General features: G+C 40.9%; 2 protein-coding genes across 5 annotated transcripts in view; one reads left to right on the forward strand and one right to left on the reverse strand.

The window, feature by feature from the left end:
- The window catches only part of LOC139537758 (PDZ and LIM domain protein 4-like), a 66,673-nt gene extending 65,212 nt beyond the window's left edge, over nt 1–1,461 (reverse strand). Inside the window, exon 1 of the mRNA XM_071339493.1 lies at nt 1,095–1,461. Coding sequence (XP_071195594.1) covers nt 1,095–1,130 — 36 coding nt within the window. The 5' untranslated portion in view covers nt 1,131–1,461. The remainder of the gene's footprint in view (nt 1–1,094) is intronic.
- An 819-nt stretch (nt 1,462–2,280) lies between these two features.
- Nucleotides 2,281–15,870, forward strand: part of LOC139537759 (prolyl 4-hydroxylase subunit alpha-2-like) — a 32,668-nt gene continuing 19,078 nt past the window's right edge. For 2 of the 4 annotated variants that reach the window (XM_071339495.1, XM_071339494.1), the window contains exons 1-6: nt 2,281–2,373; nt 9,302–9,401; nt 10,661–10,757; nt 11,023–11,201; nt 12,819–12,956; nt 13,722–13,961. In XM_071339495.1, coding sequence (XP_071195596.1) covers nt 9,320–9,401; nt 10,661–10,757; nt 11,023–11,201; nt 12,819–12,956; nt 13,722–13,961 — 736 coding nt within the window. In that variant the 5' untranslated portion in view covers nt 2,281–2,373; nt 9,302–9,319. The remainder of the gene's footprint in view (nt 2,374–9,301; nt 9,402–10,660; nt 10,758–11,022; nt 11,202–12,818; nt 12,957–13,721; nt 13,962–15,870) is intronic. The other 2 variants (XM_071339497.1, XM_071339496.1) reach the window with 1 other exon arrangement.

Raw genomic sequence — 15,870 nt, forward strand, 5'->3', positions numbered from 1 at the left:
ACCTGTATCTGCCCTCTCATTGGCTAGAATGGTCCCACCTGATCTCGCCTGCATTCAATCATTTTGACCCTGGACATGTATTTCCATTCTTAGAGCGGTCACTCGGCTATCTTGTCAATATACGGGATGATCTTCGATTTCTCTCAAAAACGGAGCATGACCCCTCAATTCAATGGTGAACTGTTGAAGAGTTGATTTACGTTCAGAAACAATACTGTGGTTCATAAAGTAGAAAATAATGAAAATACAATATACTCACCAAAAAGTGGAGTTTGATGTATCCATAAATAAGGATAGTATTTGACAACAACCCTTTTTCAAGGGTTATAAGTAGTTCAGGAGACAACATATCTTTAAATTCAGATTTAAATGACATATTCATTACATTCACATTTGAGTAATTTAGCAGACACTCTTATCCAGAGCCATTTATTCATCCCAAGTAAGTGTTTTTAGGAAATAACCTAACCTGCGCAAGAACCCTAAGCTTGGCAACACTTAATTTGAGTCTCCTTTCAAATAATCTTTCTATAAACATTATAATGTAGTTCATTTAATGATTAATTAAATAAACATACATGCGTAAGGGCTATTGCTCATGATTAGTAGATGATTACAGGCTCTTGTAATTAATATTAACATATAGACTTATTTACTGATGTATAAGGCCTAATGTCAATATAATGAGTATGGAAAGAGTCTACTAGTTTGTACGCAATTTATAGTTAGACAGATTATATGCAACAGTGTTGCATTTTCCTTTATGGTTTTCATTCAAAATGTATCAATAGGCTTGTTGCTTGTAGGCATACAGGCTGTAGCTGCATGCACAAAACTGACCTCAAAATCAGAATCAGTTCTTTGTAGCCTAATTGTTCACTTCATTACTGAGTGGTCAGCAATTAATCATGAATAACCAAATTACTTAGAAGATTGGCACTTTACAGGACTAAAATGCAAACTAGGCCGGGTGAAGCAGGAGTTCTGGTGAAATGTCTTGAGTTTCCAGAAAGATGTAGAACTTTAGTGCTTTAGGAAAAAAAACTGGACTGTGTAAACGTGCAGATGGGCATGTATTATATTACCGTAATTACCTTCAGTCCAGACAGCAGTATGAATGTTGGTTGCATCTGTAGCCTAGTCTATATCCCAAAATGTATTTTCTCTTCCAAGACGTGTCGAACGGCTCGAACCAACTCATTATTTACATAACATTCCAGTTAAGCTGGCTTCAGACATGTGCTGGAAAGTAGCCTACAAGAAGGAATTTGAACTATTCCACAGATGGCGTCATTTTGTGCGCTAGGTTGTAGGTATGCTACCTTCTTATAATGTATAATTTTGGTAATAAGGACCTTCCTTGCATTAAGTGCGTCATGGTATCCACAGCCCTTCTATTACGGTTTGTCATCAGTAGTCAACTATACGAGTCTGATTAATGCTAATACCACCGGTGTGGTTGAAGGGTCCCAGAATGAAGTGCGCATTTTGTAGGAGGTCTTTGACCTTCTCTACGGATGAGAGGAGGTTCTGTACGTGGCAGGGGAAAACATCTCTGCTAGTCACCGTTCTCCTAGCAGCAGGATATTATGCTCGCAGCACGATCGTGGACAATAAAAAAAAACAAGAGTCCCCCTGCAAAGACATGTTAAACTTTGTAATATCACAATTGTTTTGCACTCTAGTGTAGTACAACTGTTTTTCACAGCATTGAAAACACATTTAAAAGATTAAAAGGATAAATTGACATATTTAAAAAATATATATTGTATTTATACCAGCATTTACTTGAACGTTTACACAAATACTGGTATGTTGAAAGCTATTGTGTAGTTTATATATATTTTTAAATACACTTTTAATAAAATACAAATATATGGTATTTTAATTACTCAATAGAGTCTGCAAAACTTAAATGGTTCTCCTGTGCTGCGTAAAGGCGTTAATACAGATTACTGGTGACTCCTTATAATAATTGGGATGCTTATTGGCTTGTAAAGAGAAAACTATTCTACCTGTCTCAGCTAAAGTAGGGTGGGAAATACTCAGTAGGGTCTCTACTAACCAAATAGAGTTATTTTTGGAGGGGGACTGTGTCATACATACCCAGCAGCACTTCGTTCTCCACCACCCCTGTTGCCATTGATTAAAAAAGCCCTCATAAAGTTTTATACAAATTCTATATAAAATGAATGAGTTGCACTGTTTTGAAACGAGGGCGTTTTATTTTGAAGGTGTCATTACCACATAAAACTGACGTCATCATTTGTGCTGCTGGCAGAATACTCGTGCTAATCACCTATCCCGGGCGGTCTTGAATATATGTTCTGATGCTGTTAAAGGTGTAGGATTGTCTTGCAAGGGAAAGAAACGGTAAGATTTCATATACATTTTAATGTTCCAAATGCATACTGTCATGATATCTTACTTGATCTAATATGTAATATCCACACAGAGGCGCGCATCATGTTATTACTTTAACATGCTGTGTATGGTTGTCAATAACAACTGGCCCGTTTTATGGAACATTCTTGATGCTAAACTTGGGATTTCTGCCGAATTATTTAATGAAATCGTGAATTGCTCGCTTTTGCACATTCGTTTGCTTTACGTCCCTTGTTGGCAACTGTAGCATAATGCAGCAAACATGTAACATGATTTACAGAGAAAGTTTGAAAAGTTTTAGCCAATATTGCAGAATGCCATTATAACTTCAGGTTTTTGAGGGGTAGGTAAGCTATAGGTATTTATAACATTACATATACATCTTTCTCTCAACATAAAAAAAATATAGAGAGATTTCAGAACAATTTACATTCACGAGACCCAGAAGTGTTCCAGTGACGGGGATTTCTAGAAAAGTCGGTGTCTTGGCTGACGTCACTGGCATTGTAACGGCGTGAAGTACAAGAAGATGTGATTTCCAGACGTTGAGACAGCCGGTCTGGGTTATTTTTGTCCTTATGCTGGGGAGGGTTATTGGATACTTTACTTTGATCCGTGAATCAAATATACACGTATCCAATGTATCTGTTTAACAGGGAAACAATAGAAAGATCCGCAATAGGCTAAGTCGCCTAGTTATAACAGTACTTCAATGCATATTTGATATTGCCCTAGGTGGAACCTCTTACTTTTAGTACATCTTTGTGCATTCTGGCTGCAGATATGGCAAGCAGCCTTGCAGGTTACAGAACTGAGAAAACTAAGAAGCAAGCATCCCAAAACAATCCGTTTGAGAAATAAGAAAATGTCTACACATTTTCAGACTGAATTGAACCCTTTCTGCTCTAAAATCCATCAGACTCAGTAAAGTCGTCATTGACGTCATTTACTCCTCTATAGCCCTACTGTCGGAGAGAACTGCTCAAATAAGACGAAGGAACAAAGTCATCATTCCCCAGAAACAAATTCGATTTAATTGGGGGAAGAAACTTGCGAGGGACATTTCTCATTTGCAATGTCATTATCTGTGTACAGAGACTCTACTACAATGTAGGTTTACATCTCAATATTCTGTTTAAAGAACAGCATTACTTGTGGGAGCATGTGAGTGTGTGAGTGTGTGTGCTTGTGCGTACATCTGTGTGTGGTGTAACTAAATGTAAATGTCAAACTGTAAATGTTACTGCAATATAACACCGGAATTATTTGAGCCCATATGTGTACACAGCCAGGAGGGAGCTTGGTGCTAGATCAAGTTTGTGTAATGAGTGCCTGCACTGCTTGAGTCAAACTGTATAAACAGATATCCAGAGAAATGCCAAAATAGAGGTGAGCTAGCAGTGACAACATGAGGCTGAATGCTGGACAGTGTTGCTGCGTCCTTGATTGGATGCTTTGCAGTTCATTGTGGAGCTCAGGTCAAAGATTGCTCAGGCTGACAAACAACAAACAGTTACAGTAAGACCTGGACTGTATTGAGGATCTTAATCACTTAGCCCTGACCTTGTGTCAACTCTGGACCCTTATCAAACTTACTGGATCTCAGCTCATCATACGTATTGGAGAGGTCACTCGGTAGCCAATACTGCTCTGGAATGGTTCAGAGTTCTGTTCTTGGACACATCTCCTCCTTTCAACTCAAGTAACACCTAGCAAACATGTTTGACCAGTGTGCTGCCGAGATGGAAGGGAGTGAGCGGGTTGGCCTCCTGTTCCCTCTAAGCTGTGCGGGGGCGTGCAGCTCCCTGGAGACTGCCATCCAGAAGAATTATCAGCCCGCGCAGAGAAGCACAATATTCAACTTTTCCCCCATAGGTAACTGTCACGAGCGTTGTTGTAAGAATCATATTAAAATGCAGCGTGGTTTGGGTTCATCATTATTACGTTAACCGGCAAAAAACAATAAATAACAAAATGAATGTGAAGCTATGCAGTGCTCAAGGCAACGATACACAAACAAGATCCCACAAAAACCCAGTGGGAAAAGGCTGCCTAAATATGATCCCCAATCAGAGAAAACGATAGACAGCTGCCTCTGATTGGGAACCATACCAGGCCAACATAGAAATAACAAAACTAGAGTACCCACCCTTGTCACACCCCGACCTAACCAAATTTGAGAATAAAAGGCTCTCTAAGGTCAGGGCGTGACAGGTAACACTATCAACGTTTGCTTTACTGTGGGAATTGTGATCAAATCAATGCAATTTTAGCCACTTTCAATGCAACGTGCCCGAAACAACTATGCAAGACTTAGTATGCAAACGCATCGGAGTAGGTTTCTATTTCATTGACAGGCACGACTCAGGCCCGTACTCTACACAGACCGGTGCACCATAACCAATCAGAGCTGCAGCACGCCTATATGCAAATAGACCATTGCCATATGGATCTGTGGAATTCACTTTGAACTGGACTGTGTTAACAGTATGAGCGGTCGTGAGTAGATGTGCTTGAGGCTAATCAAATGGCTACCCAGACTATTTGCACCCCCCCCCCCCCCCACACACACACACTGCTACTGCTCTCTGTTATTATCTATGCATAGCCACTTTAACAACCCTACCTGCATGTACTTTATTATCTCATTTATCTCGACACCGGTGCCCCCGCACATTGACTCTGTACCGGTACCCCCTGTATATAGCCCCGCTATTGTTATTCACTGCTGCTCTTTAATTATTTGTTTTTCTTATCTCTTACTTTTTAATACATTTTTATTTTTTAGCTATTTTCTTAAAACTGCATCGTTGATTAAGGGCTTGTAAGTAAGCATTTCACTGTTGTATTCGGCGCATGTGACAAATAAAATTTGATTTGATTTGTTTAGAGATCAAAGCGAGAGCTGCATGTAGCCATGTGTGCACATTTGTTCATATCCTTTGCTAGTTTTTGAGTAATTAGCCCAGTTATAGATAATTTGCAGTCAGCAATGGGGGAGTGATTGCTTCTTACAAGAGCACAAAACGTGTACATTTCTAGACAACTTTGAAAGGCGAGTAGGGTAAAGAGCTTTTTTTTATCTTAAAGGGGCAGTGTTGACTTTTGAGACAGGTTTGAATAAGCTAAGTAGCCAATAGGCAGGGTAGCATGATTTGTCTGATTCTCTGTAATAATGGTATGGGAAGTGTATAAACAGCCCTGCATGTTATTTTCAGTCTCATGGGATGTAGAACTGCATTGAACACCACACGTTGGCTGCTGCTTTAGGCTGAATGATTGAACAGCTATTTCCATGTTAAGGGATGCATTTTCTCCATTGTTTTTGATGGTAGGCCACTCTGGTAGGTCTACATTATCATCATCCACAGTAACCTACTTGACCACTGTCTGAAACAGTAATGTAAAGGGGGTACAGCCTCAGTTTTCACAGTAAACGCATAGAATTTTCACAACGTTGAAGTTTGCGCTCAGCAGACCTGAAATTTGCTCAGCGCCCCAAAAAATTTGAGGGAATATTACTCCTGAGGTGAAAGGTGTTGTGGGATGTATGTTTTAGCAGTGTTGTGTGAGTAATGAGTTAACGTTAGGAAATGACAGATATCTGGAAAGGTGAAGTCTGATGCTTGGGTGGGTTGTCTCAGCATGTTCTCAGCCTGGGGAGGGTGTGTGTGTTTATGCTTGATCAGGTCATTTATCCAGATTAACTAGAGAATATCTATTTTTACACAACAACAGTTTCACTGTGAGTTCATCCCAGCCTCTGGTCAATGTTAAGCAAAAATAAATATAATGTACAGTCAGTAGCTAGATTGGTATATAAATTAGAGCCCTACCGATATATTTTTTTGGGGGTCCGATACCAATTCCGTTTTTTCGGGGGGGGGAAAAACTTACCCATGCAGATATTTAGTCATTATTTATTTTATTTAACCTTTATTTAACTAGGCAAGAACAGTTAAGAACAAATTCTTATTTACAATGACAGTATACCCCGGCCAAACCTGGACAACGCTGGGCCAATTGTGCTCCGCTCTATGGGACTCCCAATCACAGCCGAATGTGATACAACCTATATCACAGATATACAGTGCCTTTGGAAAGTATTCAGATCCCTTGACTTTCCACATTTTGTTATGTTACAGTCTTATTCTAAAATGTATTCAATTGTTTTTCCCCCTCATCAATCTACACACAATACCCCATAATGACAAAGCACAAACAGGTTTTTAGAAATGTTTGCTAGTAAAAAAATTATAAACAGAAATATCACAGTTACATAAGTATTCAGACCCTTTGCTCAGTACTTTGTTGATGCACCTTTGGTAGTGATTACAGCATCGAGTCTTCTTGGGTATGATGCTACAAGCTTGGCACACCGGTATTTGGGGAGTTTCTTACATTCTTCTCTGCAGATCCTCTCAAGCTCTGTCAGGTTGGATGGGGAGCCAACGTGCACAGCCATTTTCAGGTCTCTCCAGAGATGTTCGATTGGGTTCAAGTCCGGGCTCTTTCGGGCCACTCAAGGACATTCAGAGACTTTTCCCGAAGCCACTTCCGCATTGTCTTGGCTGTGTGCTTAGGGTCGTTGTCCTGTTGGAAGGTGAACCTTCACCCCAGTCTGAGCGCTCTGGAGCAAGTTTCCATTAAGGTTCTCTGTGTAATTTGCTCTGTTCATCTTTGCCTCGATCCTGACTAGTCTTCCAGTCCCTGCTGCTGAAAAACATCCCCACAGCATAATGCTGCCACCACCATGTTTCACTGTAGGGATGGTGCCAGGTTTCCTCCAGATGTCCTTGTTATTCAGGCTAAGACCTCAATCTTAAGAATTTGTTCTTAACTGACTTGCCTAGTTAAATAAAGGTTAAATATATATATATATTTTTTTTAATCTTGGTTTCGTCAGAACAGAGAATCTTGTTTCTCAAGGTCTGAGAGTCTTTAGGTGCCTTTTGGCAAACTCCAAGTGGGCTGTAATGTGCCTTTTTACTGAGGAGTGGCTTCCGACTGGCCACTCTACCATAAAGGCCTGATTGGTCGAGTGCTGCAGAGATGGTTGTCCTTCTGGAAAGTTCTCCCATCTCCACAGAGGAACTCTAGAGCTCTGTCAGAGTGACCATCAGGGTCGTGGTCACCTCTCTGACCAAGGCCCTTCTCCCCCGGTTGCTCAATTTGGCCGGGTGGCTAGCTCTGGGAAGAGTTTAGGAGGTTCCAAACATCTTCCATTTAAGAATGATGGAGGCCACTGTGTTCTTGTGGACCTTCAATGCTGCAGAAATGTTTTGGTACCCTTCCCCAGATCTGTGCTTCAACACAATCCTGTCGACCTCCTGGCATGGTTTTTGCTCTGACATGCACTGTCAACTGTGGGACCTTATATATATCAGGATAAGGTAAGACCCAGATGCAGACCGTGTCAAAGTAACAATGTTTATTACAGCAACAGAGGCAACCGTACAGGACGGCAGGCAGTGTCAGGGTCAAATTACTTTCCGAAGGCACTGTAGGTAGTGCTTTAGCTAGAAGCCATCTCTGCTCCTCCTCCTCTCCCTCTGCTCATAACATCACCCAAATGATTATTGGACTCATCATCTGGAAAGACTCAATGGATTGGTATAATTTTGATGAAAACTATGATTTGCAAAATGATGGCATACGTATAAATCTATCAATTCTGCCCTCCTTTTTCAGTGTTTCACTTTTAAAAGTATAGCATAGTAATAAACAATTGGAAGCATAATGTAGGACTAGTCACAAATATTTAAGAATTTTAAATCCGTTGTCATAGCTTTCACGGTTCAATCAAAACTAGACACAAACAGTTATTGATTAAGCTAGTTTTTTTCCCTCTCCATGGAACACCTTCAACATGCTTCAGATTCATGAGCTCTGTTTGACAATTAGATATCACACTGTATTTTACTAGACGTTGTTGTTGGTGGTAATCCCAAATTAGAGCTGGATTAAGGAGAAGAAAGGGGTCCAGACAGTGTGGAGTGAGCTGTGATTTATTAGACAAACTGTCAGTAAACAGTCATAACTGAGAAATGATATGGTGAAGCAGCTGGAGAGAGTTTAGAGACACTCTGCACAATGCTGCTTCACACCCTGTATAACCTCACTGTAAACTCTATCTCTCTCTCTGAAGTATGTCTTGTGTGTGTCTATGTCAACAGTATTTGGGGTTTTATATAGTGTGAGTGAGAAAGTGGAAAATGTTGTTTTGTCTTTGGTCGAATGAGTACTTCTTTCAACCAAGTAATTCCTCTGTATTTGTGAGCCAGACAGGTTTTTGGGCTTCTTAACCATTAGGGAAGCAAATGAAGCAGCCGTCTAGTACACTCTGCCTGTCCCCTAACCCCATGACCCCATGAACCCAAGTTCCAGACATACTGTAGTTGGTAACCAGACCTTTTAGCAGTCTTCTACTCCAAAGCTCTACTAGCTTCCCTCTGATGTGTTTTAGGAGGCGAGGAGAGCGGATATGATGAGTCAAGGGAAATTCTTTTGAGATTCACTCTATTAGTCATCCTTTCTCATCAGGCACGTGGCGGTCCAGCCCCAATGAAGGCCCTTGGTTTTGCAGCCATTTTAGTCTCAGATGACAAGAAGCCAGACAGCACAGGGCCTACCAAGTAACAACTGGCCAGTAATGGCTCACATAATAGGAAAAGGCCTGTTGGAAACTATAAACACTGCATTATTGCACAGACAACTTTCAAATAATGGAAACATTGCCAGTTAAAGAAAAATCTCATATTGCATCTCTGAAAGCCTAATGTAATTTGTTGTGTGGATAATGAAGGATATGCCTGATTGACTAACTGACTTGCCTTTCTTAATTGCCCCTGAGGGGATACATAACGTTGAATTGAATTGAATGACTGACTGAGGTGATTGTGTGATGTCATTGCAGGTCTTGTCTACCAGTACAATGAGAAAATACCCGTCCCTCCTCTCCCTGGCCCTGGTCTGCTGCTGCTGGAGCGTACAGGCTGAAGTCTTCACCTCTATAGGTAAGCCTATATGTACTGTATACCTATACCGTTACGCCTCTGTAGTGTATGCCTTTACCATTACAAATCTATAAGTAGGCCTATAGCATTACCCTTATATGTATGACATGACATCAGGGTTTTTTTGTGTAGAAAAGTATTGAGTGGGCTACCTAAATGTTTTTTTCTGACCACCTAAGTCCAAACAATAAAATCAAATAATAATACAACTTTTTCAGTGTAAACTTAAACAACTTAAAGCAGATATAAAGTATGCAGAAAAGATAATGGACCTATATAGTATTTAAATAGTATTTAAATCTTTGAGAACTAACAATCACCAAATTAAAGCTAGACAGTCAGGGAGAATCTAAAATGCCAAAGATGATGCATTTAGGAGTATTTTGTCATGGCATGGGACCCACATTGATTTTGTTATAATGTTTGAGTCACTCAGATAGCATAAGAACATGGCATAAGTCAATTTTTTTTTTAAATCTCAAACACATTTTCTAAGTCCCTGAACTCTTCTCACATCTGACCCACATAAAAGCTGACAACGGAAGGAAGCGCCTGCGTCAGACTAAGCTTAGGAGAGTTTACATCGTTTAAAGCAGCCTTATTAACAGATTTTCTCAATACAACAAATATTAGTAACTAAGCAAGTAGAAGTTGTTCTTATTCAGTCAAATTTCTGAAATAACATTTTGAACTTAATTTCACTCCAAGTAGCACCAGCAGCCTGTATAATGTTAGTGGAAGTAGTAATTTACTTTGCTTAGTTTGGCAGCCATTAGACTAAGATACAAATGTGCCGTGAAGCTGTTTCACTCTCCTCCTGGCAACCGCATTGAGCTCACACCAAACTGTCCAGCGTTGCTATGGAATTGTTTTCTGCATACAGCGGCATCCACGCCCACTTACCTCAAAGACACATGGGTATTTAGAATGCGGTGTGGTTGGACACATAATACTATACAGTCTCAGCAGAGGAGGCTACGTGTTGAGCATTTTTTAGCGTTTTCACTTACTAAAGTCCGTGTAGGAAACTGTTCAGAAAATAGCTTAAATATTTCACGGACCATTAAATCGAAGCACATTCTGCATCCACTTTCTCTCAAGAAATGATGATCATGGGAAATGACTCGACCTGGTTGCCTAACACGTTTATAACATAGGTGTATAACACAGTTCTAACACAAAAGATTCAGGATATTGAATGGGTCATCTTCAGTTTTCAACTTCACAGAATTGCTTTTTTCCCTTAAACCTTCTATTAGGTCAAATGACAGACCTGATATACACAGAGAAGGAGTTGGTTCAGTCCTTGAAAGAATACATCAAAGCAGAGGAGTCCAAACTAGATGCTGTGAAAAGGTGAACACTACAATCTGTAACCATAGACTCTGTAACCATAGACTCTGTAACCATAGAATCTGTAACCATAGAATCTGTAACCATAGAATCTGTAACCATAGAATCCTTTTAGCCTTTTTTTCCCAATGATGTTCATTTGCCAGAATATGCCTAACTCACAGATGGAATAGGTCAGTTTGAGAGATGATCAATGATCGGATTGTAGCACGACTGGAGATACTGTTCTACTAGACTGAACCTGACTCTTTCCCTCCATGTGCTGTAGCTGGGCCAACAAGCTGGACGTGCTGACGCGTGCCTCCACCTTAGACCCGGAGGGCTACCTGGCCCACCCCGTTAACGCCTACAAGCTGATGAAGAGACTCAACACGGAGTGGTCCGAACTGGAGAGCCTGGTGCTGCAGGACCCTTCAGACGGTACCATAGGGATGGAGGGAGGGAGAGGTTACAGCTTCTATATAGCTTCTCTCTGTTTGGGTGTGTGGAGGCTTGTGGAGAAAGGGGTGTGGGGCCAATTGTGATCCATCATGCTCCAACCCCACATTTGCAGAGTAGAGTGGAGCTGAGAGAGAACACTGGCTGTGCAGCTGTAACTGTATCTGTTTACATTGTTTACACTGTATGCACAGCCATGCAACTGTGTGTAAATGTGGACCCACCAACTTGGTGTTGTCAGATGTCTGGAAGGAGGCTAAATGGAAGGTCCAGTGTATTTGTTGCTATTAGGGCTGGATCGTAACACACTCTGTGTGTTTGTTATCTAACCATCGCTAGAGGCAACAAAAATACCTGTAGATACCGTTACTATATCAGCTAGTCTCCCTTAGCCTATACGTCAGTGGTTCTCAAACCTCTCCTCAGTGACCCCCAGCCGTTCCATGTATTTGATATATTCCAGAGCTAGCACACCTGATTCAACTTGTCGACTAATCAGCAAACCCTTGATTAGGTGAATCAGGTGAATCAACAAAATATTGAAATGTCTGGGGGTCCCTGAGGAGAGGTTTGAGAACCATTGCTATACGTGACTAGAATCACAGTTGACATTCTCTAGTTATCTGAACCTCACACACTAGATCACACATTATATCATTGCACACCAGGCAGCTCCACTGCAGATGTTCTGTGCTTGGTGCCTTTGACTATTTGAATGCGTTCCAAATGGCACCCTATTATTGCTGAGCGATTAGTGCTGTTTGAGGTCGGTTCGGTTTCATTTCGAATTTACTTAAAATTATTACTGTTTTTGATTTCAGTATTTTTTTTAGACAGTAAAGGCACTATGCGTTATGTGGGGGGAATGTTCTAACAACATAGAATAAAACAATTATAAAAGTCCCGTGATGATAGTGACTGCCCATTACTGCTTATCACTTATTAACCATCATTTATTCATATGACTTTACTTTAATAAAATATTTGTTTTATTTGATGACTTTATTCCAAGTCATCATCTCATCTCTATAGAGCTGCTGCCTATGCTGTCTGACAAAATTACAATTTCAGTAGTTTTTTTAAGTAAATAAGGCATACTTTTATGATTGCTGAATACCAACTATCAATCACTTAGATCATATATTTTCAGGTAGAGATACCTCGCGAAGCAACTGCTTTCTATCCCTCTCGCACATTCTCTCTTCTCTCTGTCTCCGTATCTGCTCCACACAGAACGGACAAGTAAGCGGGCGTGCAATGGATTATGGTCATTGTAGTTAATTATCGTGTTTTCAGCTCTAAACTATGTAGAATATTGGCCTGTTTGAAACTACAACTCCCTACTACATCGCACAGTTCAGGCTTGATCTGATTTATTTCTACAGAAACTGAGCATCGAGCTCACAGGAAAAAAAGGAAGAAAATGGAATTCAAATCATTGAACCAACGTCGGTCAATTTATTATTTATGTGCCCTGGTCAATTTGCTCAAATATGCCCTGATCAAAAGTAGTCCACTATAAAATGAGTAGAGTGGTACTTGGGACAAAGCTTTCGATGACTCACAAGATTTGAATCATTTTTAACCGTTTCACTCTGTGTATGTATCACTGTGGTCCCTCTTCAGAGTTTATCTCCAACATGACAGTACACAGGCAGTACTTCCCTGACCAGGAGGATGAGAAAGGTGCTGCCAAGGCACTGATGCGTCTCCAGGACACGTACAAACTGGACTCTGAGAGTTTCGCCAGGGGCAAACTGCCAGGTAAAGAAGGAGTGTTGTTATTCTCTCTCTGACTCCCTGCAGACACAGATAAAATCGCTCCAACGCTGCCAAGGAAGATTCTAGAAGCCTCCATATGTGTTATCACAGTGTGTGTGAGCTGAGCGTATCTCAACCTGGCCCTTCCAGAACGCTTCGAACAAGCTAAGTGCTACTGCAGAGTGGTTTCTATTTCTTCCAGACAGATGTGTAACCTCTCCAGAAATGCAAGCTAAAACAGAACAGCCTTGACACCAAGAGCAGATGCTTTGGCCACACATTCACTGTGTATATATTTTTTTATGACAAATGTGCATCCTATCTTAGTATTCTACCCCACCAAGTCTGACAACTCTGTCAGAAAAAGGTTGCAAAGCAAAGTGTTTTGATATGACCCTCGTATTGCTGCAATAGAAACATAATCTACAGTATCACAGCACCATTATGGATTTATGGAGCAATTTTATGGAGTAAACCTCATAAACAGTTCATAAACTGTTATAGACAGTCTTATTCATGGAAGTTGTTATGAAGTGCTAAGAACAGAATGGTGCATTAATACTATACTGTACTACACTATACTAAGGGTGGCAACATTTCCCCAAATTCCAATACTTTGCAGAAATCCTGTTTTGGAGGATTCACGGATTTCCTGCTAATTCCCTCCTGATTCCAGGAATCTTCCAACTGGGAATTCTGGAAAACCTGGTAATTTTGGGAAAGTTACTGGAATTTTGCAACCCTAACTATACTATACTATAACTGCAGGGATGCACCACAACGCCATCCTGACGGTGGATGACTGTTACGACATGGGGAAGACAGCTTACAACGAGGCAGACTACTACCACGCAGTGCTGTGGATGCAGCAGGCCCTCAGGCAGATGGATGCAGAGGAGGAGCACGTGGTGTCCAAGGCCGATGTCCTGGACTATCTCAGCTACTCCGTCTACCAGATGGGAGACCTGTCCCGCGCCATCGAGCTGACACGCCGCCTAGTGGCCATCGGTAGGACACACACGCGACATTCCACTGAAACATCTTCAGAACTTGTTTCATATCCAGGAGCTTATTTTTAGGGGTGTTTGAGAACACGAGAGATGTCTTTCTCTCTCACTCTCTCAATTTCAACCTCTTATACTCTCACTCTCTCTCACACAATGTCACTATCTCCATCTCTTATACTCTCACTCTCTCTCACATATTCTCACTATCTCAATCTCTTTTACTCTCACTCTGTCACAATTTCGCACTATATCAATTACTTATACTCTCACTCTCTCGCACATATTCTCACTATCTCAATCTCTTTTACTCTCACTCTCTGTCACAATTTCTCACTATATCAATTACGTATACTCTCACTCTCTCACACAGATTCCTCACATAATCTAATATTCTCATGCATTCTCACATAATCACCATCTCACCAACTCTCATATACATCTTCCATAGTTCCAGGGTGTAACCAAGAGAGTGGTCATGGTTTACTATTTTGAACTGCATCAGTGATGTTGTGTGTTGAAGGCTGCAATTATGGCGATCTGGTTACTTTGTTTGAATGTGAAGTTAAATGGACCAAACCCGAAGGCGAACAACTAGGAAAATCTACCAGCACTGTCATATTTACCAAGGAAAGAATCAGATTTAAAAGAGTAACATTAGCTACTGTAGTTAGCTAGAATAACATATTGCCGTGTAGTTATCCCTAGTTTTGGTATGTTTTTTGTGTTTGTGGCAGGAAAAGTGCAGGATAAGTGGCTGAAAAAGTGCTACTTTTAACCCTTTAAAGCGTTTGAAGTAAATTAATGGAAATACCATAGTAGGGAGTTGTCAGTAGATAGTTTTTTGTCAAGGTAACTGTAACTGACCTAACTAAAATACAGTGCATTCGGAAAAGTGTTCAGACCCCTTCACTTTTTCCACATTTTGTTACGTTACAGCCTTATTCTAAAATTGATTAAATTCATTTTTCCCTCATCAATCTACACACAATACTGCGTACTGGCGGCAGAGAAGTCAGTCAGGCGCAGGAGAGCAAAAACTGATTTCCAACGGCGCAGTTTAATAAACAAAACCACCATAAACAGAACCATAAATCAATGGGTAAACAAAACCCATTACACACCAGCATAACGTGCACAAGCACTACAATAAACAATTCCGGACAAGGACATGGGGGGAACAGAGGGTTAAATACACAACATGTAATGATGGAATTGAAACCAGGTGTGTGGGAAGACAAGACAAAACAAATGGAAAATGAAAGGTGGATCGAGGATGGCTAGAAGACCGGTGACATCGACCGCCGAACGCAGCCCGAACAAGGAGAGGGACCGACTTCGGTAGAAGTCGTGACAAATACCCCATAATGACAAATCAAAAACAGTTTTTTATTTTTATGTTTTCATAAAAAACAGAAATACCTTATTTGCATAAGCATTCAGACGCTTTTCTATGAGACTCCAAATTGAGCTCAGGTGCGTCCTGTTTCCATTGATCATCCTTGAGATGTTTCTACAACTTGATTGGAGTCCACCTATGGTAAATTCAATTGATTGGACATGATTTGGAAAGGCACACAACTGTCTATATAAGGTCCCACAGTTAAAAGTGCATGTCAGAGCAAAAACCAAGCCATGAGGTCGAAGGAATTGTCCGTAGAGCTCCGAGAATCGATTGTGTCGAGGCACAGATCTGGGGAAGGGTACCAAAACATTTCTGCAGTATTGAAGGTCCACAAGAACACAGTGGCCTCCATCATTCTTCAAATGCAAGAAGTTTGGAACCACTAAGATTCTTCCTAGAGCTAGCCGCCCGGCCAAAATGAGCAATCGGGGGAGAAGGGCCTTGGTCAGGGAGGTGACCAAGAACCCGATGATCACTCTGACAGAGCTCCAGAGTTCCTCTGTGGAGA

This window comes from Salvelinus alpinus, chromosome 13 (genome assembly GCF_045679555.1).
Source record: "Salvelinus alpinus chromosome 13, SLU_Salpinus.1, whole genome shotgun sequence".
NCBI lineage: Eukaryota > Metazoa > Chordata > Actinopteri > Salmoniformes > Salmonidae > Salvelinus > Salvelinus alpinus.